The sequence below is a fragment of the Cygnus olor genome, chromosome 25 (assembly GCF_009769625.2).
Source record: "Cygnus olor isolate bCygOlo1 chromosome 25, bCygOlo1.pri.v2, whole genome shotgun sequence".
Taxonomy (NCBI): domain Eukaryota; kingdom Metazoa; phylum Chordata; class Aves; order Anseriformes; family Anatidae; genus Cygnus; species Cygnus olor.
In genome coordinates, this window is record NC_049193.1 from 4,667,409 (window position 1) to 4,688,829 (window position 21,421).

Below are 21,421 nucleotides of genomic sequence, written 5' to 3' on the forward strand. Positions count from 1 at the left end.
TGCCTCACTGAGACCCCACCTGGAGTGCTGTGTTCAGCTTTGGGGCCCCCAGCATGAGAAACATATAGACCTGTTAGAGTGGGTCCAGAGGAGAGCCATGAAGATGATCAGAGGGGACCCGTCCAGCACTTCGGTGAGTCTTCTGCCATCACTGATGCATTCTGCCCTAGAAATCCTTTGGACATTTCATCCCAGCACTCTAAAGAAACCATCGCTGCGGAATGGCCGTGGCCTAGATCTGGAAATGAAAAGGCAGCAGTGCAGGAAACCAAAACACAGACCACAACATTTGTTGGAATGGTTTGCATTCAAGACGAGCTTGTCAGAAAATTGGTACCTCTGCCAAGGGTGCCCCTGGGCCTGCGGCAACGAAGTACCAGTATAAAAGGCAGCCCAGCTCCCTGCTCTCTCATCCAATTCTCTCACCTCATCCTCCTTGGGAACCAGGTGAGTCTGAAGCCCTCTCTCCTCCTCTTCTGAACTAGAAGGGATCTTGCATCAGTAGACATCACATCTGATGGTGGTTCAGTGCTATGCTGGGCCTTGGAGTTCCTTGCCATGGGAGAAGGGCGGAGGGAGACGTTCTGTGTAGAGAGAGGCTGGGACATGGTGCTGAGGCAGCTTTTTGGATTACGCGCTACGGGATTGTCTCATTGGTTCAGGCTGCTCTTTGAAGGGCCCTGTCAGGACAAAGCGATGAAGACTATGAGCCTCCTGGTAGAGCCCCACATCCACCCTCAGCAGTCATCTTGACTCCTTTGTTTTGGGCAACAGGGCTGCTCCTCATCTACCCATGTGCTCTGCTTCCTCTCTGCCCTCTCTCCCAGGTGCACGTCCTGCCCCCAGACATGTCCTGCTACGACCAGTGCCGGCCATGCCGGCCCTGTGGCCCGACCCCGCTGGCCAGCAGCTGCAATGAGCCCTGCGTCAGGCAGTGCCAGAACTCCACCGTCGTCATTGAGCCCTCTCCTGTGGTGGTGACCCTGCCCGGCCCCATCCTCAGCTCCTTCCCGCAGAACACCGTTGTGGGATCCTCCACCTCCGCTGCCGTTGGCAGCATCCTCAGCTGTGACGGAGTCCCCATCACCTCTGGCTGCTGTGACCTCTCAGGCATTTCCAGCCGCTACTGTGGCAGAAGGTGCCTGCCCTGCTAAAGTCACTGGCCGTGGCCCTGGGGTTCCAGCACGACCATGGTGCTGGACAATAGAAGGAGGAATCTTCAGGCCCTTGCTTTCAGAATGACTGACCTTCCTCACCTCCTCTGGCAGACATCAGCAGGAGCCAGACCAGGGGCTACCCCGAGATTTCTGAAAACATGGCCCATGTCTCTCCTTCCATCCCTCCACCTACCTCCTTCTCTCCCTTTTCTTTGTGCTCTTCTCCTCCCTTGGGTTGTGAGGCTCCTCAGATCCAGCCCTCCCGCTGCGGTAACAGCAGACACATGCCCTGCATGATCTCCGCCATGGGCAAGAGACGCTGCCTCTCAGTTGGTCCTGGAGATCCCTGCACTGAAGGGCCTCTGCTCAGAGTGACCTGCTTTTCCTCTGTACACTCATTAAAGATTTCTGCATCCCAGCTTTGGCTGTAGATGTTTCTTCCCTCTGCGTATGCCCTCCTGAGCTGCCCAGGGAGAATGGTTTTGCCCTTCGTGTGTACAAGATGGGTGTTTAAGGAGTCTCTTCCCTTCTCCCAGAAGAATGGGAGGTTGCGACACGCTGCAGAGGGTCCTCTCTTGGGCACTGCCCCTTGGAGCTGAAGAAGACATCCCTGGCTTTCACAGAGCAAGGGGCAATCTACCCTTGCCTTGCAGCGTCTCTGCCCACAGCTCCCCCTGTCCTGCAAACAGAGAGCACAACCTCTGCTGTCCTCACGGGAAAAGCTACAAGTCTGCGGGAGGCTGTGGAGGCTGGGCACCCTGCAGGCTCTTAGGAACGGGCTTCCTCTTGCTCAGGACACTGCTGTGCTGGGTGAGCAGGTGGGGACAGAAGATGGATGGCACATGTGGGGGAATGGGTAGATAAGTGCAGGGATGCCCCACGCTTCTACTCCACCTTCATCTCCCCTCTTTTGCCCCACCTCGGGGCTATGGCCAGCACACATGGGCATGTGTGGCAGGAACATGTGTCCCATGAGGCTTAACCACCCCCAGCACAGCACTTGGCAGGGCCCAGGTGGTGGCACACATGCAGGGCCGACCCCCTTCACAAGTCAGCATTGGTGTTAGCCGTAATGGACCATACATGGCAATCTCCAGTCCCTGAGGACCCTGCACCCCCATGGGCTGGGTCAGTGCAAAGACAGCAAGCAGTTTGCATGCCCCCACGCTGCTCTGTGCTGCCCACTTGCCCCCAAGCAGGCAGCAGCTTTCCTCAGTTTTGCCCAGGGCCTGCACTCACAGGGACTTCCTCATGCTCATTTCCACTTTTCCTGACCGTCTGTTTTGCTCCTCCTCAGGCAAGAGGTTGTTTCTCTGTTTCTTCCTTTGGTTATGTAGAGGCTATCTTCAGGATGTTTGCAGCTCTCTGGTGCCCAGCTGCACTTCAAGGATGCCCATTGTTTCCAGGCCCAGTTCGACTGCTGGCAGACATTTTTCCTGCCAGTGCTTTGCAGCCCCCTGATGTCTGCGCTTTCTCATTACAGCCTGGTTACCTCTGTAACAGCTCCCATCAGCAGGGCACCCTGTCCCTGCTCGATTACAGAGCTGTTTCCTTAGAGATCCACGTATGGCCCTGCTTGGTACAGCCTTGTCATGTCCAGAAGGAATCAACCATGCAGGCAAGAGAGACGAGCCAAAGGTGTTCTGGGGTAGACCCTTTGTCTTTCCTGGTGTCAGAGGAATGGAATCAGCCACAGCTGCAAGAGAATGTAACCAGTTTAGCCCAGGTGAGGGTATGGCACTGCCAGGGCTAAAACTGTGGGTGAATTCTGCTTCTGTGTTTGCACAAGGCAGCTTAGCTTGGATGAGACACCCACTAAGCTGAGCAAACCCCTTTGCCGTGAAATCCCACACATGGAGGAGCGACAGCCGCCCCTTTGCCTTCAGGAGAACCAGCCTGACATGGGCTGGATGGGAATCTGTCCCCTCTGCGATGCATTTCTGAGACAATGCTGGCAGGCCTTTATAGACAGGTGTGAGGAGATGGGCCTGGCTCCAGCACTGACTCCCAGGAGGACCTGGCAGTGTCCAGGGGTGGAAATCCCTCACTGACAGGCACTAGCAGGAGCCTCACAGCAGTCTGCTTCTCCTATACATCCCAAGGTGGTCGATGGACAGCCACGCTGAGGCACTCCAAACACTGTTACCCTGAATTAAACCAAGGACCCAAACTGTCCTGATACGGTCCTTGTTGGGGCCTGAAGTTGGCAGTACCAGAGGGCGATTGTTGCAGCGTGAGGAAAAGGAGGGCTCAGGAGAAAGGAGCTGTGTTTCAGTGCCTCTTCCCTGGACACGCCTCTGCCAGGCTGGTGCCATCTCCGTTCAGCTGTACCCAGGCTCCAGACCCTTCCAGCAGAACTGAAGTGCCTTGGAGGGGCCGGCCTGGCGGGGCCCCCCGGGGCTGCGGGGCGAGGTGTCCCGGCGGGCGGAGCGGAAGCGCCCCCTGGGGGCTTTGCCCCTGCCTCGCCCCCGCCACACACGCCCGGCACCGCCCGCCACGGTTCCTGCCCGGCCGCAGCCCCGGCTCCTCTCCCCGTGGCTCTCAGGGCGCAGTAATACACCGCCGCGTCCCGAAGCCGGGGCTGGGCGAGCCACAGGGCGCTGGACCGGCGGTCTGCTGCCACCGATAGCCGCCCTGCTAGGTCCGTCACATCTTGGGACCCACTATAAGCCCTCACGAGGAATGCGGGGCCTCGGCCTGGGAGCTGACGGTACCAGTGGATGGAGTCGACAGTCTGGATGTTGGGGTGTGAGCAGGTGATGTTGATGCCGGTGCCATCCCTGGTCTCTGCCCACGGCTCCTGCTGCACCTGGGCTCTGCCTGCAGCCACTGCCAAGAAGAAAAGGAGGAGAAAACTCAGAAAAGGGCTTTACTGCCACCAAAATATCACACAAGGGGAGAGGGGAAAAGGAAACGGTTGACAGCTGATGGGAGCATTTTCTCAGAAGAAAACACACAAAGGCATTTCTCCGGGAATGGTTATTTGGGGACCAGGTCGGAGCAGGGCTGTTTGGAAGGAGGGTCCGAGCCGAGCCAGGAGGAGAAGGGAAGCAGGCAGGAATGAGTGGGGGTGTGCCGAAAGGAGAGGAGGAAGGCAGGGAGCAAGGCAAGGTGGGAGGGAACGGCCGGCTGAGCTCGCTGGAGGCAGACGGGATGGCTGCAGAGGGAGGACAGAGGGGAGCGAGGTCCGTAAGAAGCCGGCGGGCCAGCAGCGAGGGCGGCCCCGGTCCCCCGCAGCCCCCGTCCCGTCCCCGCCGCCGGCAGCCCCGCGCACCCAGGAGCACCGCGGCCAGCCCCGCCAGCCCTGCGGCCCGGCCCTGCCGCATCCCGCCGCTCCACCGCCCGCGCCGCGCTGCCCCCGCCAGCCCCGGCTCTGCTCCGCCCGCGCCGCCTCCTCCCCGCCGCCGCCGCCCGGCGCCGCCAGCTCCGCCCCGGGGCCGCTCGGGGGCTGGCCCGGGCTGCGAGTGCTGGGCGCCTGTGGGCGGGCAGGGCTTGGGCTGCTGCCAGCGGGGCTGTGCCCGTCCTGCAGCCCAGCCCGGGACGCGGAGGCGTGTGCGGATCGGCGGGGAAAGGAGCACCCTGCAGGAGCTCAAGGAGGACAGGAAAACTGGTGGTGCTGTTGGAGTCAAGGAGCACACCAGTCCAGAAGCTCTCTGCAGAAGCCAGCTGCATGACAGATAGCAAGTCCCAGAAGAAGCTGTGATTGTGTAGGGCCAGAGCAGGGCAAACGAAGGGTGAGCGCCACTTGTGCCAAGGAGGGGAGCAGGAGCTCAGCCCACAGGCCTCCCACCAAACTGGAGTACTGCAGTGGGTGGTAGATGCACACACCTTAGTAATAGGCCATGAGTGTGAAGAGGACATCCCAGTTTAGGCCAACTAGTGGAGGAAGAGGAGCCAGAGCACACAGCTGGAAAAGTAAATTGTCCTATCTGCAGAGAAGGCATCTAAAAGCATAAGAGGCATCCTGACCAAGATGTGGCACATGTCAGTGAATGGGAGGTTTCCAAAGACAGAATGCAAGGGCTGGTTGGGCTCCACCATCACAAGTGTATTCCCAGTCTGGATCAAGAGGTAGATGGCTGAGTCCAGAATGAAGAGCAGTAGCTCTCAGCTCTCAGACAAACCCAGCAGCAACAAAAGAAACCACTCTGTAGACCTTCCCCTCACCCCTGAGGGAAGATACCAGGGGCAGGAGGAAGGAGGAGATGGACTTGCTGCTCAGGATTCATGGTCTTCCACCACTCGATATCTTCTGGAGGAAAAACACAGCAGGGCCTCAGCAAGCCAGGATGTTCCTTCAGAGACAGGAGAAAGTCAGATCAGAACCCTGGAGTTCAGGAGAGCAGCATTTGCTTTCTTCGCTGTGTGCACACGTACCTGTCTGTGTGTGCCCAAATATACTTCAGTATGCATCCAGGAGTGTCTGTGAGTGCACCCATGAGTTCATGCATCTTTCTACATGAGCAGCAGTGTGCATGAGTGCTGTTCCCTCCACCCGCTTTTGATGTCATGAATGATATCGGTATGTGATCAAGGGTCACAGTGGGAATTAACAGAAACAGTGATCTGTCAACAGCATCCCTCCAAGGCTGAGATGTGGTGACTGTGCACGTTGCCCCATGCTTCCTGAGCAGTCCGAATGACCGCCTTCAGGGTAAATAGGACCCATGTTCCTCTGGTTCAATGCCACTTCTGCCCAAGGTTTCAGCCCCTGCATGACTCAGCTCCAGGCCCATGAGTCACAGAAGTATGTGTGGCATTGGTTTCCCTATGGGGACCTCTGTCCCACCCCAGACACCACTGACACCGCACCGGCAGCAGATCTACGTAGGGCTGGGCCTGCTCGAAGAGGGCAGGATTTCTCAGCCTGTCTCCCTGTACATAAAGCTAACACCATCCTTTTGATCTCTCTAGCCATGGGAAGTGCAGCTGTGTGCTGGTCTGGACAGGCAGGGAGGGGTGACCGCCACCATGCTCTTACACTCTGAATCTTGTGTTACAGAACTGAAGTAAGGATCCAAACTGTTGTGGGCCCATCCTTGTTGGAGACTGAAATTGGCAGTGAACTTCCTAGGGTCAGGAGGCAGTGGGCTACAGATACAGAAGGCCGCATCTCAGCATGTGTGCTGTGGGCACTTCTGGGCTGGGTTTGTTCTGTGATTGCTCAGCTGTTCTCAGGTTCCTTCTTGCCCTGGCTGCTCTCTGGAGCTCATGGACAGAGCAGTGGAGAATGCCCTGTGGTGACCAGCCCATTTTCTTGTGAGGGGGGCCACACAGTTCTCACAGACACACACCTGCTCATGCACACCTGTGTGGAATCATGCAAGACTGCACCCACAGACACTTGCACCAGTGCAACACACAGGCTGTCGTAGTTTCACACTGATGGCCAACTAAAGTCCACCACACAGCTCTCTCACACCCCCTGCTGAAAGGAAGCTGTGGGGAGAGAATGTGATTTAAGCTAAAGGGCTTAAAAGTTGACATAGGGATAACATAATTAAAGGAAAAAAAGAGAAGAAGATAAAAGAAGAAGAAGAAAAAAAAACAATGAGCGAAGGCCATTTTGAAACAAATTGAGAAAAATTTATTCTCCACTTCCCATCAGCAAGTAATGTTTGTCCATGTGTTTGGAAGCACAGACTCAATATGCCCACCCCTGGTTTTCCTTCCCCTTTCACATCTTTACTGCTGAGTGTTCGAGTACGGAATATCCCTTTGGTTGGTTTAGGTCAGCTGCCCTGGTGATGTCCCCTCCCCACCTCTTGCCCACCCCCTACCTCCTGGCTTTGGGGGGCTTGGAGAGAGTCCTGATGCTGTGCCAGCACTGCTCCACTATAGCCCCAACGTTGGTGTGATGGCAATGCTGTTCTAGCTCCAAGCGCAGAGCACATCAATCTAGGGGCCGCTGTGGGGAATGTTAACTGTGTCCCAGGCAGCCCCAGTACAGGCAAGTGCCCACAAGAGAGGAACATGTGCATGAAGGTGACACAGTGTGCAGCAAAGATTCTGGACAGCATTTGGTCAAAGTACATGGTTTGACGTGGTAGAGAGGGGAGGTGGACTGGGAGCCTTGCAGAAGGCACTGGAGCCAGGGCTCTTGACAAGACGACGTCAGCTTTCTTGGGCCTTTCACTTGAGGCCTGAGAATCCCATTTGTTAGCCTGAGTAGCAGTGGTAAGGGAAAGTGCTGGAGTGCCCCTACTGATCACTGGTGGGTGTCATGACAGAAAGAAGCTTGCATCATGTAAAGGGGAGGTGTACGATTTTATTTATTTTTTAAAACAATAACTGAAAGGCATGAAGTTATGGGAGTGAAGAAGGAATTCTCTATGGACAGGATCTGCACTGTGTGTCTTGGGAAAACCCACCCGGCTCTGTCCGATGCTGGTAGAAGGCAGGGTCACCTGCCCATGAAAGGTTTACTTTCTGTCTGCATTCATCTTCTTATTCCTTCTAACTAAAACAGACAACGTCCTGTTGGGCCTTTCTTTTGTGATCCAGAAAGGGCCCTGCACAACCTCTCCCCCAATACAGATATCCCTGGGTCAGAGCAGGAGGAGGCAAACAGGCCAGCAGATTTTCCCTGAGGGCAGTGTCAGGAGGGGTAGGGTCACAGGCAGGAGCTGGGTCACCTGTAGCCAAAAGGGCCCCAGAGAGCCCCTAGGGAGTCACCCAAGCTGACCTCATTTGCCTTTCCTGGACTCTTCCAGCACATGAGCTGAGTCTTCTGCCCAAAATGACTGGTGTTGCCTGGAAATACTTGGGCCTCCCTACCTGCCACTCAGAAGTTGCCTTCTTTGGGGAAAGGGCATAAAGCAGGAAATGAAAAGCAGCATCACAGGAAGGCAACGCACATCCCATATCATTAGGTGGGATGTTTTGCATGCACGAGTAGCTTGTCAGAAAGTAGTCCCTGCTTCAAGGGATGCCTCTGGACATGGGGCAGCTAAGTCCCACTATAAAAGCCAGCCGAGCTCCGTGCTCTCTCATCCACTTCTCTGGCCTTCTTCTCCTTGGGAACAAGGTGAGTGTGAAGCCCCTCCTTGTCCCCCTCATTCTCCAAAAGCAGGACTCAGTTCCATGGACCTTTCAGCTGCTATCACCTGTGTTCCGTGCCAAATCTTGGGGCTGCTGGTTGTGGGAGAGTCAAGGGGTAGGTTTGCCATGGAGGAAGTCTGGGCCTTTAGTATGATGGCTCCTGGGCTGGAGCCTAGAGTGTAGCCAGGCTCTGGTGGTTCTTTTTGAGCTCTGGCAGGAAGAGGCCAAGAAGCCCTGGCACATCCCTGCACAGCCTCCAGCTCACAGCACTGCCTGTGCCTTGGTTCCCTCGGGGTGTGGTGACAGGCTGTTCCTCATGCATGCCCATGTTCTGCTTCCTCCCTGCCCTCTCTCCCAGGTGCACGTCCTGCCTCCAGACATGTCCTGCTACGACCAGTGCCGGCCGTGCCTTCCATGCCAGCCCTGTGGCCCGACCCCGCTGGCCAGCAGCTGCAATGAGCCCTGCATCAGGCAGTGCCAGAACTCCACCATTGTCATTGAGCCCTCTCCCGTGGTGGTGACCCTGCCCGGCCCCATCCTCAGCTCCTTCCCGCAGAACACCGTTGTGGGATCCTCCACCTCCGCCGCCGTTGGCAGCATCCTCAGCTGTGACGGAGTCCCCATCAACTCTGGGTGCTGTGACCTCTCCTGTATTACCAGCCGCTACTGTGGCAGCAGGTGCCGCCCCTGCTAAAGATGCCAGACAGTGCCCCAGACCAGGACCCCAGGAACTCAGAACATGCTGCTGGACAAAAATGGACAGAAGAACAGACCTCGTGCTGTTGTTTTAAGAGGACCTGACCATCTCTGGCTTGTCCTGTAAAGACAGGCAGGAAGGGGCCAGCCTGGATTCTATGACTACATGGCCGATGTATACCTATCCTGATTTCCACACACTCTTTTTCTTTCTTTTCTTTGTTGCCCTCTGCTTTCCGTGAGGCCCCCAGAAACCAGCCTGGAGTGACCTGCTACCCCTCTCCACCTGTGGGCCAGGTCAATTGATGCCCTGTTGCAAGTCTGCCATTGGAAAAGCCGAACAGATTTTTTTTGTCTATGCCTGCTGTGCTACGATCTCGGGGCCTCCTCTTGGAGTCAACTCATTTCCCTCCTGACACTTGATAAACATTTGCAGCAACCCTGAGTGTGTCCCTGTGTGGTCTTTTCCTCTGCATACAGATGGCCAAGAGAGAAAACCATTCCTTAGTGGGAACAGGCTGGGGGCACTGCTCCATTCCCCTAGGCACTGGAGGGTGGTACACACTGCAGCAATTCATCTTTCAGGCACTATCTGTTGAAGCTGAGGAAGACATGCCTAGTTCTTCCACAGCCAATGGATACCAGTCCTTGACTTGTGACGTCTCCGCCTAGACAAGTGCTGTTGACATTGGAGGCCCCAGCTCTTGGGGAAGAGTGTTCCTCTTGCTTTGGGTGGAGCTGTGCTGGGGATGGAGGCTCAGACAAAGATGATCCCAAAGGATTGCAGAAACTGAGAATGGTTAATTGTCTCTACTCCACTTTCACCTTTCTTCCACCATCTGAACATGGGCATCATGTCTGGGCATGGAGAGCAGGTAGAGCTTCCCTGTGCATCCCTATCACCCTTTAGTACAGCATCTGGCATGGCCCAGCTGTTGCCAAGATGTGTAGGGCTGAGGGGATCCCCAAGTTCGTACTGCTACCAGTCACATCAGGCCACACACTGGAGCCCCCAGTCCCTGTGAACCTAACTCCTTTTTTATGAAGGCAGGCCCAGGACAGGGACTGATGCCTAGACACTCATGGCTGCTCGGTCTTGCTTTCTTTTCCCCAAGCATGGATCAGCTTTCATCAGGCCCTGGAACTCAGAGGCCCCGTAGGTGGCACAGCCCCACCATGCTCCAGAAAAGACATTCTGTGGGTGCAGATATCCAGGTGAGTGAAAGACAAAGGAACAGGGAAAGTGTTTGGATACAGTCAAGGATCTTGCTCAGCATTATAGCCCCACAGGCCAAGCTCAGAAGAGGCCCAGCACCAGAGCAGAAACAGACAATGGTGTTCCTGGTACCCCCGTGCTCCGAAGGAGAGCAGGAAGCAGAGTTTCTTTCTCATGACTGAGGTGTAATGCAATGCCTCGTGCGTGGCAATCGGAGAGCAACATTGTGAAGATGAGAAACTCAGTGATACCCTGGAGAAGGGGAAAAAATGTCTATGCCAGGCAGCTGGAAACACAAATGGTTCACCTGATGACATGGAAAGTCTCCAGTGTTTGGGGAGCAATGGTGGTGGAGTGCAAGTTCTCCAAGAAGGTGAGCGGGCTGAGGAAAAAGTGCATTGGGCTACTCGGGGGCTGGTCGCTCCCCACAGTGACAAAGGGGGGCCATTCCCCATAGCCTTCAGAGAGATGAGGAGAAGGTAATGACAAAGAGGATGATGTGCCAGCCGGGATGGTCTGTTAAGCTCAGAAGAATGAATTCAGTCCCAAAGGTCCTGTTCTCCTTTGCCATGGCTCTAAGGTTTCAGAAGGGGATGATGTCAGACTGAGGTTTCATGTTGCAATAAGAGCAGCAGTAAACGTCAACAAAAAGCCTCATCCTTGCCTCTCATGGCCTCTCTTGATCTCTCATTTTCCCTCCATCTGCCCTCTCTCCCTCACACTCTACTTCCATAGAGACAGCCATACAAACAGCCGTCCATCCTTCTCCAGGCATCCATCCACCCACTCTTCACTTCATGACCCTCCTGGAAGTGAGCTACAAATTACGGTCTTTCATTAGAAATATTAGCGTTTTATTTTTATTTTTTATTTCATCTTTGAAAAGAAATATTATTTTTTTTTCATTGCTAGTGAAAGATTTCTTTGTTTCCCACAGTGCTGTATTACGGAAAATAATTTTCTGCGTAAAAGAAGCTCCCAACCCATAAAAATACCAGCCAGACAACAGAAACACTGCTCTACACTATCATCAGTATCAACCCAGTGATTGTTTTTTCAATCAAAGTGAAGAGAAATTAAGCTTCAGAATGTTGCAAAAGAAACAAAAAATAAATGAAATTTAAGAAGTATTTTTATTCTCTACATTTCCCAGTTCAGCTTTTTCTGAACAGGTTCACGGAAAGCTCAGAAGGAGATGATGAGAAAGAAGTTTTAAATGTTTTCCTTGATGGAACATTTTTATTCCAATATTAATTGCATCATTCCGATTCTCAACCTGGAATTTAACAGCTGTTAGATCAGCTCCAGCCATGTTCCCAGACAAGAACAGGAGGGAAGGCATTGTTCCTGCAGAGGTGTTCAATGTGTCCAGAGAATCCTTGGGGCAATGATCCCGGGGGTAGATCAGACCCCTGCTGAGACAAGGCTGAGCCTGGTGCTGCCTTCCCCGAGAGCACAGAGGAAAGAGGGCCCATGGCTGCCCCCTGCTGGGAGCTGCCTGGGCCAAGCTTTTCTTTCTCCGGGTTGCTTTGCTTCTTGCTCTTGCAAGCAGACAAAAGAGTTTCCTCAAGTCTGAGGACATCAAAACACCACATTGAGCATGCTTTGTGAGATGGAGGAAGCTTCATCAGCACAGTCTCGTTTCTCCTGCCAGGTCTCGGCATTTGCAGCCTGCAGGACACCCAGCTTGTCCCAGACATGCAATGCCCCACTGCCGCAGGAGCTGGTCACTATGACACTGCTCCCTGTGCAGGGGCTGAGGATGATCACACATGCCTCCAGCTCCCCTGAGGAGACGTCAACGAACTCAGTGGGCTGTAGGTCTTCATTTATCTCTTGCTCTGATTGCTTACGGTGATGAACATGGAGAGCTCTTGGGCCTTTGGCACTAAGGGCTGCTCTATTTGTTCTGTCCCTTAGGCACAGGCTTTGGACATGAACTGGCTGAAGGTCTGGAGAAAACCTGGTGGCTGGGATACAAATCCAGTTTATTGACTGACTCATTGAAGAGAGAGAAGAACCCTGCAAATCTCTGTCAGGACTACTTCTAGGGGTCTCTGCGCTGGGCTGACCAGGGCTCAAAGCAAGCTGCTTTATCATGGGCTGGCAGGAATTTACTCACGCTGGGGCTGAGGGGCTGAGAGCAATCCCCCAGGGGAGTCTTATTTCCCAGTAGGCTCTGCCCTATTCTGACAGCCCGCGAAGGGAGAAAAGTAGAGCCCTGCGGTCCAGGTCAGTCAGTTGGGGTCAGCCCTCTCTGCACAGCCACAGACACCAGCCCCTTTGGGAAAGAGTATCTGGCTGTCAGATCTTGGAGTGCACAGGGGAAGCAGCGCAGCCAGGGGAGAGCTGAGGGCCCCATCCCAGAGCTCTGCCTTGCACAGACACATCCCCTCCCCATCCGGGGTTGTTGCTCAGCCAGGGCAGCTCCCTGCACCAGGGTGTCACTCACAGCACAGAGGTACAAGGCGCTGTCAGAAAGCTCAACTTCCTTCAGCCGCAGAACACTGTGTTTCTCGTCAGTGTTCAGCTCCGTGGTGAAACGGTCCTTCTGCTTGGTGCCCTTTCCTGCTTGATAGGAAATCAGCTGAGGGGCTTGTCCCTTCTTCTGCTGGTACCAGAGCAAACCATTAAAGCTGGAGGTCTTGTATGTGCAATTGGTCTGGAAGGTGTTTCCCTGCTCCACGGTGACTTGTCCTTCTTGCTGGGTGACGGACACCTGTCCCATGGTTTCTGGAAGAAAGAGAAGGTCAGCAGCTCTGTGGGGAAATCTCCAGGCAGCCAAAGAGGAGTGAATTCAGACCTGTGGGAGATAAGTCTCCCTGTCCTTTACTGGGCTGAAAGGTTCCGAGGTCTGGCCACAGCAAGGTGGTTTGGGGGCAGAGCTCAGAGCTCCCTGGCCAGAGCTGACCCTGTGAGAGCTGTGCTGTGTGCCTGCTCCTCCTGCCTGCTCTCCTTCTGCCCAGAGGACCAGGGCACAGCCTGTCATGCCTGGCTTTGTGTGCTGGGTCCAGCATCCCCCAGCAGGTTGAGGCGCCCATGCAGCTACTGGGAAAAGGTTCAACCTGCTTCCTCATACCCGTCATCTCAGGGGCCTCTAAGTCCCACCAATATAAACAAGGCTGAGGTGAGTGGTGGCAGGAGGGAGCCCTGGCTGTGCAGACAAGCAGGAGGACATTGGAGGCCATGGCAGGAACACATCAGGCAGAAGACAGACTGGACACCCTGGTAATGTCCATGGGAGGAGAGCTTTAATGTCCCTGTATCCACCTGGACACAATCTGGCTTTTTCTATAGGAAAGGGAGAAATGAGGGACTGCAGAGACCAATGACATCTTCTCTGGTGACAGTAGGTGGACCAGAAGAGAGAGGCAGAAAAGAGATGGAATGAAAGGACGAGAGAAGCAGGAGACGCGCTTCAGGTCTCTCCTCTCTGTGTTTTCTTCTCATTTTGAAGAATAACAGCATCTTGAAGGAACCAGTCCAAGAACCAGAAATGGGAGCCAACATTACCAACATTTTCCCTGTGATTCAAGAGTTGGTCCCCACATAAACCTGGTAAGGCTGATGAGGGCTTCCTGGGGAAAGAAGATTTATGTCTTGATTAAAAGCCAGCACTTACCCAGCAGTTGCCCCAGGAAGGCAGTGAGGACGAGATACCCGCGGTGCATGCTGAGACCGACCCTCCTGTTTGCTGCGGGAGAGAGAGTCAGAAAAGCACCTCCCAGCCCCGAAAGAACAGAGCTGCCGGAAATGACTCTGCTGGGGGAACAAGGGGAGATTCAGTGACGAGAAATGTCACTGAGAGAGAAAAATAAGCAAGGGCCGCACGGAAGCACAGAGAGAAAAGAAAATTATTCTCTACTTCCCCTCAAAAAGTGATGTTTGGCCATCTCCTGGGAAGCAGGGCCTCAATACTCATAGCGGTCATTTGGGAGGACAGATGTCTTCATAATGAGAGCTCCCCGCTTTCCTTCCCCTTTCCCAACTTTAATTGCTGAGTGTGACATCACATGGTATGGAATATCCCCTTGGTTGGTTTAGGTCAGCTGCCCTGGCGATGTCTCCTCCCTCCTCTTGCCCACCCTCCACTTCCTGGCTTTGAAGGGGTTGGAGAAAGTGTCTTGATGCTGTGCCAGCACTGCTCCATAATTGCCCAAACATTGGTGTGATGGCAGTGGAGTTCTAGCTCCAAGTGCAGAGCACAGCACTCTAGGGGCTGCTGTGGGGAACGTTAATTCTGTCCCAGGCAGTCCCAGTACAGCTCCATAACTCAGGGTTCCCAGCATCAGAAAAAAACTTTGCCTATGCTATTCCCTTTTTCTTTCTTGTGTTACCTCCAACTAATGGTATTTTAATCAGTACTGGAAGGCCACTCTTGCTGGCATCCATCTACATTCACAATCCACCCTCAAGAAAAGCAATTAAAGTCACAATTTCTAGTTCAAATTTTCATGTTCCAGACTGTGGACATTGCCCTGTGTTCTTTTACTTGTTCAAGAAGAGTTCGGCTCCATTTGGCTCTTGAATATATCACCTAGCAACGCAATATGAATAGACAGCTGAAAACAAAGATTACGAGTATTCTAATGTGAACTCACCGTGTACTATCCTAAGTACAAGAGGAAAAATCACGCCCCTGTGCTGGGAGACCCCGGTCCAACAAGGGACCCTTGCTCTCTGAGGATGCGCAGAATGATTCTGTCATGGCAGCACTGTGCTAATCATGTAACCATTTGGAGGGGTGGGGAATGTACAAACATGCAAATGTATCGAGAAGGGGTTTTATGAAAGCTGAACGGAAAGTCTTAAGGGCTGCCAGGTTTGTGGGAAACCACCAGGTACCCAGACTTGCACTATTCTGAAATAAACAATCTCTTGACCATGTGTGTGGATTGGCTCATAGTACACCGGGTAACAAATCTGGACTTTTTACCCGGTTGTGTCTCCTCCCACCTTCATCTGCACCTCCAGCCTCCTTGGTGGAGGGTAGTGTGAGAAGCTGAAAAGTCCTCGACTTCGTCTAAGCACTGTTCTGCAACAGCCAAAACATCTGTATCTTTGGCTGAATATTCCCTTTTCAACCTTCTGTTTTCTTCCTCTAAACTTCCAGCCCATTCCTTCTCAATTTTCCACGTTGCAGCTAACAACCAGCACACTCCTTCCTTCCTTTTGTCTTTCCTTACCATACACGCATCTTTGCATTTATTAAATTCATTCCCTGAGGCATTTGGATTGTGGTGTTTTGGCCTTAGCCATTCCTGCTTTGCATCTTGCCATCCATTTCCAAGAAAACCCTTCCCCAGTGTGGCCCATTTATCAAGGGAACCATTCATTATTCTAACAGAAGGATCCTGCTGACTACACCCAGGTCTGTCTCCCAGCACTACAGAGCACTGGCAGGTTCTTTAGGGATCCCTGGCAGAAGGAGGACTGGCCACAGGTTGGGGTTATAACTAGAGATTTATTATTACATAAGAAATTACTAGAAATACTAAAATTACTACAAAATCCTAAAACTTACTACAAATAAATTACTAGTTGAATTACTAGATGGATAACACTAATGCCCTTTCTCACCACAATGGTGGGTGTCTCCACATGCTGGGGCCAGTGAGAGGGAGAGACAAGGGGGCAGGGGTGCACATTAACAGCCTCCTTCCACATTATGGATATTTGCCTTACTGTTGGTTATGCTAACCACACTGCCAGGCATCAGGAGCAGGGGCTGCCACTCACACCTGGCTCACCACAAGCCCCACGTGTCCTTGCTGGGCAGGCTCAGCTCGGAGCTCCATGCAAACTGTGATGAGAGGGAGCTGCTCCTCACAGCACCCGCACCTTCCTGTATAAAGCTGCATGCTGCAGGCACCAGTGTGGGCTCAGTGCACACAGGTAGACAGCGCTGTCCTGGAGCTTGGCATCTTGCACGTGGAGAAGCACCTGGGAGTTCTCCATGGAGAGCACAGAGGAGATCCTCCCGGAATGCACATGAGGCTTGGACTTGCTCACCTGCAGCAAGAACTGAGGGGATTGGGTCAGGCGCTGCTGATACCAGAAGATGTAGGGAAGAGAGCTGCTGGTGGAGAAATTGCAGTGCAGAGTAGCATTGTGTCCCACCCGGATGGCAGTTTCTTGTGCAAACTGCAGCACAGAGTCCTGTGCATGACCTGCAAAGACAGAACAGCATTTCAGCACTGCTCGAAGGTCTATCTGTTCTCCCCTTCTCTCTCCTGTGTCTCTCATTTCACCAACTTGCTCATTGTCTCCTCTCTCCATCTCCCTTTTCACGGGCTGTAAAATGCTGAGCTAAGTACACATGCACTCTTCTTTCTGCAGATGCTGTTTAATTCCCATACCCAAGTCTGCCAGCTTACCGACTTCTTAGCAGTACCTCACCAGGCTTTGAGTCCACACATACCTATCAACAATGCATGTAAGAATGCTAGGCATCTGCAAAGGAAACGTGCAGATGCCCATTCATCCCTGTACACTCGTTGCCCCTGACATCTTTCAGACCGTCTCCTGTACTGGTCTTCAGGCCCTGCTCTCCCTACAGAAAGCACTTGCAGTTCTTCCAGGGAGGCAGGACTCCAATTTCCCCCCTCCAGAAATGAGGGGATGCCATCTTGCCCCTGGCTTGCCCTCCTGAATGTCACATCTCACCAAAGTCTGACAGTGCCATCAAGGCTGCCAGAAAAAGCAGGACCATGTCACGCTCTCGCCTTCACAGGGTGCCCACGGAGTGCCTGGAAAAAGCGAGCTCAAGCTTGCGAGTTCACTTCTGCCTCTGCCAGCTCAAAGCAGTCTCTGAACCTCAGCACAGAGGGTGGAGCAAAGCTCTCCCCCTGCTGCTCCTTGGGGCACACCTCTGCCGCAGCAAGGCTCTCAAGAGAGGGATGGACCAGTGGTTAAAGCAGTCAGAAAGGAATCCAGCCAATCTTTGCTGTGCCCCAGGTTCCCCATTGCCAGTCACAGGTTTTCCGGCACCGTGAGCTTCACACTTGTGCCATTAGCTCACAGCTGCAGGCCTGTGAAGGCTGCGACATTTCACTTGGTCAGCGGTAAGGCAAAAGGACACCAACATGGCCACTGCGTGCTTCCCTCTTTTTGCCCCTTCTGGCAGGTGGGCAGCCCCAGCAAGGGGCAAGTGTCCCCAGTGGCCTCCCCCTGCCATCCTGAACCCGGCCAGACACAGAGGCCTGCACCCAGCTCTGCTGTCAATGGAGATGGGATTGCCTCCCCCCCTCCACCCAACCCCCAAGTAGAGCCACACTCTCCCTCTGGCAGGGAAGGACGCCCCACCACAGCCCTCTGCTCAGCAGTCAGCACCTCTGCACACACACACAGGAGTGAATCCTGCTCCAAGGGCAGACCTTCAACAGCGCTGACTAGTGCAGCAAACTCCTCAACGACTCAGTCCTTTGGCAAGATCCAAGGTTCCAAAAGGTGTCACTAGAGGCAGTGTCCAGCACAGACATTTGTTGCATTGCCAGGACGTCATCTCAGCGCCAGAGGTGCTGCATTTGGGCTTGGGACAAAGCCTGTACAACAAGCTCCTGAAACGTGACCTCTGCAGAAAACGGAGGAAACCCAACGTGGCTGTTCCGATGCTCCCTCGGGCCCGTGCTGTTTAACTCCAGGCCCTGCAAGGGGACTTCCAAGCACCGGCAGCGCCCTCACGTGGCTCCGGCTGTGGCTGTGCCCCCGCCTCGCCCCCGCCCCACCTGCCCGGCCCCACGCACTGCGGGGCACCCCCTGACCCCCCCAGCTCCGCAGGCCCTTGGCTGCCTCTGCTGCAAGGGCGCGCTGCTGGCTCGTGTGTGGCTGGGTGCCTCCTGCACCCAAAACCCTTTCCTGAGGCTCTGCTTCCTCGGCAGCCAGCCCCCACCCCGCATTACTCTGGGGGTGCTTCCTGCCCAAGAGGAAAATCCTTTTCTTTGCTCCTTTGCACCATCCTGAGGCTCTGGTCAGCCCCCTTCTCCAGCCTTCCTGCATTCTCCGAAGCCCCCTTGTGACCTACGCTGTCACCACCTGTGTGCCCCGGTTGGGGACCATGCACAAACTGGCCAAGGGTGCCCTCCTTCCTGACTGCTCGTGGCCTTAATGAAAGCATTCAGCAGGACTGGATGTCTCTGGCATTGCCAGCTGCTACTCAGGCAGAACGTGCCGTCCATGCCAAAGCTGTTGGTCAGGGCCTCTGGGAAGGGCTCCCAGGAACTATGAACGTAGTGTGTGATGGTCAGCCATGCTGAAGCACTCCAGATGCTGAGCATTCCTCTGGCGCAAGGGGGGGATCAGTTTACTCTTGGCACTGTGTGATCCCTTTGCTGTGAAATCCCACACGTGGAGGAGCGACAGCTGCCCCTTTGCCTTCAGGAGAACCAGCGTGACATGGGCTGGATGGGAATCTGTCCCCTCTGCGATGCATTTCTGAGACAATGCTGGCAGGCCTTTATAGACAGGTGTGAGGAGATGGGCCTGGCTCCGGCACTGACTCCCAGGAGGACCTGGCAGTGTCCAGGGGTAGAAATCCCTCACTGACAGGCACTAGCAGGAGCCTCACAGCAGTCTGCTTCTCCTATACATCCCAAGGTGGTCAATGGACAGCCACGCTGAGGCACTCCAAACATCGTTACCCTGAATTAAACCAAGGACCCAAACTGTCCTGATACGGTCCTTGCTGGGGCCTGAAGTTGGCAGTACCAGAGGGCGATTGTTGCAGTGTGAGGAAAAGGAGGGCTCAGGAGCAAGGAGCTGTGTTTCAGTGCCTCTTTCCTGGACACATCTCTTGCCAGGCTGGTGCCATCTCCGTTCAGTGGCTCTCAGGCTCCTTCTGACCCTGGGAACCTGCTCCCCTGCAGGACTCATGCACACAGCAGGGGAGAGTGCTGACACTGTGCACGTTCCCTCGTGATAAAGGGAAAACAAGGACGCACGCACGTGCTCATCTATACCTGCATGGAGTCATGCACAAATCTGTGCACCCACGTGCATTCACACAAAGCCAGCTGCACACAGGTTGTCACAAGACAAGAGCAGATGTGTGAACACAAGCAACCAGGCCCTCAGGTGAGTGCACAAGGTGAGCCTATGAGGAGAGGTGCTATATTCTGGACCTCGTTCCCATAGCAGCTGGGCTGATGGAAATGTGAAGCTCAAGGGCAGCCTTGGCTGCAGTGACTGTGGAATGGTGGAATTGAGGATCCTGAGCGCAGCGAGGAGGAAGCACAACAGACTTGATGCCCTGGACTTCTGGAGAGCAGACTTTGGCCTGCTCAGGCATCTGCTTGGCAGTGTACCATGATACAAAGCCCTGAAGGGGAGATGGGCCCAAGAAGGCTGGTTAATATTCAAGGATCACCTCCTCAAAGCTCAGGAGCGATGCATCCCAACAAAGACGGAGTCAGGCAAAATGCCAGGAGACCTGCGTGGATGAACATGGAGCAACTGGCTAAACTCAAACATGACAGAGAAGGCCATAGAAGGTGGGAGCAAGGACTGGTAACCTGGAAAGAATACAGAGACATTGTCTGATGAGTAAGTTAGGAGAGCTAAATCAAAGGCAGTATTTAGCCAAGGAAAGAAGCTTTGTTTCCTCTGCTCTGCCTCACTGAGACCCCACCTGGAGTGCTGTGTTCAGCTTTGGGGCCCCCAGCACGAGAAACATATAGACCTGTTAGAGTGGGTCCAGAGGAGAGCCATGAAGATGATCAGAGGGGACCCGTCCAGCACTTCTGGTGAGTCTTCTGCCCTCACTGATGCATTCCTGCCCTAGAAATCCTTGGACATTTCATCCCAGCACTCTAAAGAAACCATCGCTGCGGAATGGCCATGGCCTAGATCTGGAAATGAAAAGGCAGCAGTGCAGGAAACCAACACACAGCCCATATCATTTGTTGGAATGGTTTGCGTTCAAGATGAGCTTGTCAGAAAATTGTTACCTCTGCCAAGGGTGCCCCTGGGCCTGCGGCAATGAAGTACCAGTATAAAAGGCAGCCCAGCTCCCTGCTCTCTCATCCAATTCTCTCGCCTCATCCTCCTTGGGTACCAGGTGAGTCTGAAGCCCTCTCTCCTCCTCTTCTGAAGTAGAAGGGATCTTGCATCAATAGACGTCACATCTGATGGTGGTTCAGTGCTGTGCTGGGCCTTGGAGTTCCTTGCCATGGGAGAGGGGTGGAGGGAGCTGTTCTGTGTAGAGAGAGGCTGGGACATGGTGCTGAGGCAGCTTTTTGGATTACGCGCTACGGGATTGTCTCATTGGTTCAGGCTGCTCTTTGAAGGGCCCTGTCAGGACAAAGCGATGAAGACTATGAGCCTCCTGGTAGAGCCCCCACATCCACCCTCAGCAGTCATCTTGACTCCTTTGTTTTGGGCAACAGGGCTGCTCCTCATCTACCCATGTGCTCTGCTTCCTCTCTGCCCTCTCTCCCAGGTGCACGTCCTGCCCCCAGACATGTCCTGCTACAACCAGTGCCTGCCATGCCGGCCCTGTGGCCCGACCCCGCTGGCCAGCAGCTGCAATGAGCCCTGCGTCAGGCAGTGCCAGAACTCCACCGTCGTCATTGAGCCCTCTCCTGTGGTGGTGACCCTGCCCGGCCCCATCCTCAGCTCCTTCCCGCAGAACACCGTTGTGGGATCCTCCACCTCCGCTGCCGTTGGCAGCATCCTCAGCTGTGACGGAGTCCCCATCACCTCTGGCTGCTGTGACCTCTCGGGCATTTCCAGCCGCTACTGTGGCAGAAGGTGCCTGCCCTGCTAAAGCCACTGGCCGTGGCCCTGGGGTTCCAGCACGACCATGGTGCTGGACAATAGAAGGAGGAATCTTCAGGTCCTTGCTTTCAGAATGACTGACCTTCCTCACCTCCTCTGGCAGACATCAGCAGGAGCCAGACCAGGGGCTACCCCGAGATTTCTGAAAACATGGCCCATGTCTCTCCTTCCATCCCTCCACCTACCTCCTTCTCTCCCTTTTCTTTGTGCTCTTCTCCTCCCTTGGGTTGTGAGGCTCCTCAGATCCAGCCCTCCCACTGTGGTAACAGCAGACACATGCCCTGCATGATCTCCGCCATGGGCAAGAGACGCTGCCTCTCAGTTGGTCCTGGAGATCCCTGCACTGAAGGGCCTCTGCTCAGAGTGACCTGCTTTTCCTCTGTACACTCATTAAAGATTTCTGCATCCCAGCCTTGGCTGTAGATGTTTCTTCCCTCTGCGTATGCCCTCCTGAGCTGCCCAGGGAGAATGGTTTTGCCCTTGGTGTGTACAAGATGGGTGTTTAAGGAGTCTCTTCCCCACTCCCAGAAGAATGGGA

General features: G+C 54.2%; 4 protein-coding genes and 2 gene segments (V, D, J or C); 3 read left to right on the forward strand and 3 right to left on the reverse strand.

Annotated features, from left to right (window-relative positions):
• Positions 1–97: 97 nt before the first annotated feature.
• LOC121059465 (feather keratin Cos2-3-like) lies at positions 98–1,154 on the forward strand. Its single transcript, XM_040536335.1, has 2 exons — positions 98–133; positions 828–1,154. The coding sequence occupies exons 1-2, from the start codon at positions 98–100 to the stop codon at positions 1,152–1,154; spliced, it is 363 nt and encodes a 120-aa protein (XP_040392269.1).
• On the forward strand, positions 432–21,293 carry LOC121059543 (feather keratin Cos1-1/Cos1-3/Cos2-1-like). The gene is made up of 2 exons (XM_040536416.1): positions 432–447; positions 20,546–21,293. The coding sequence occupies exon 2, from the start codon at positions 20,567–20,569 to the stop codon at positions 20,870–20,872; it is 306 nt and encodes a 101-aa protein (XP_040392350.1). The 5' UTR covers positions 432–447; positions 20,546–20,566; the 3' UTR covers positions 20,873–21,293.
• On the reverse strand, positions 2,830–4,495 carry LOC121059466. The segment is given in 3 exon segments: positions 2,830–2,853; positions 3,619–3,986; positions 4,432–4,495. Coding segments are annotated over 3 exon segments (444 nt in total).
• On the forward strand, positions 8,048–8,953 carry LOC121059518 (feather keratin Cos1-1/Cos1-3/Cos2-1-like). Its single transcript, XM_040536405.1, has 2 exons — positions 8,048–8,184; positions 8,557–8,953. The coding sequence occupies exons 1-2, from the start codon at positions 8,086–8,088 to the stop codon at positions 8,890–8,892; spliced, it is 435 nt and encodes a 144-aa protein (XP_040392339.1). The 5' UTR covers positions 8,048–8,085; the 3' UTR covers positions 8,893–8,953.
• Positions 11,692–12,838, reverse strand: LOC121059467 (immunoglobulin kappa light chain-like). Its single transcript, XM_040536337.1, has 2 exons — positions 12,563–12,838; positions 11,692–11,958 (listed from the first exon to the last, which is right to left on the reverse strand). The coding sequence occupies exons 1-2, from the start codon at positions 12,836–12,838 to the stop codon at positions 11,692–11,694; spliced, it is 543 nt and encodes a 180-aa protein (XP_040392271.1).
• Positions 15,648–16,860, reverse strand: LOC121059533. The segment is given in 2 exon segments: positions 15,648–16,280; positions 16,777–16,860. Coding segments are annotated over 2 exon segments (390 nt in total).
• Positions 21,294–21,421: the final 128 nt, after the last annotated feature.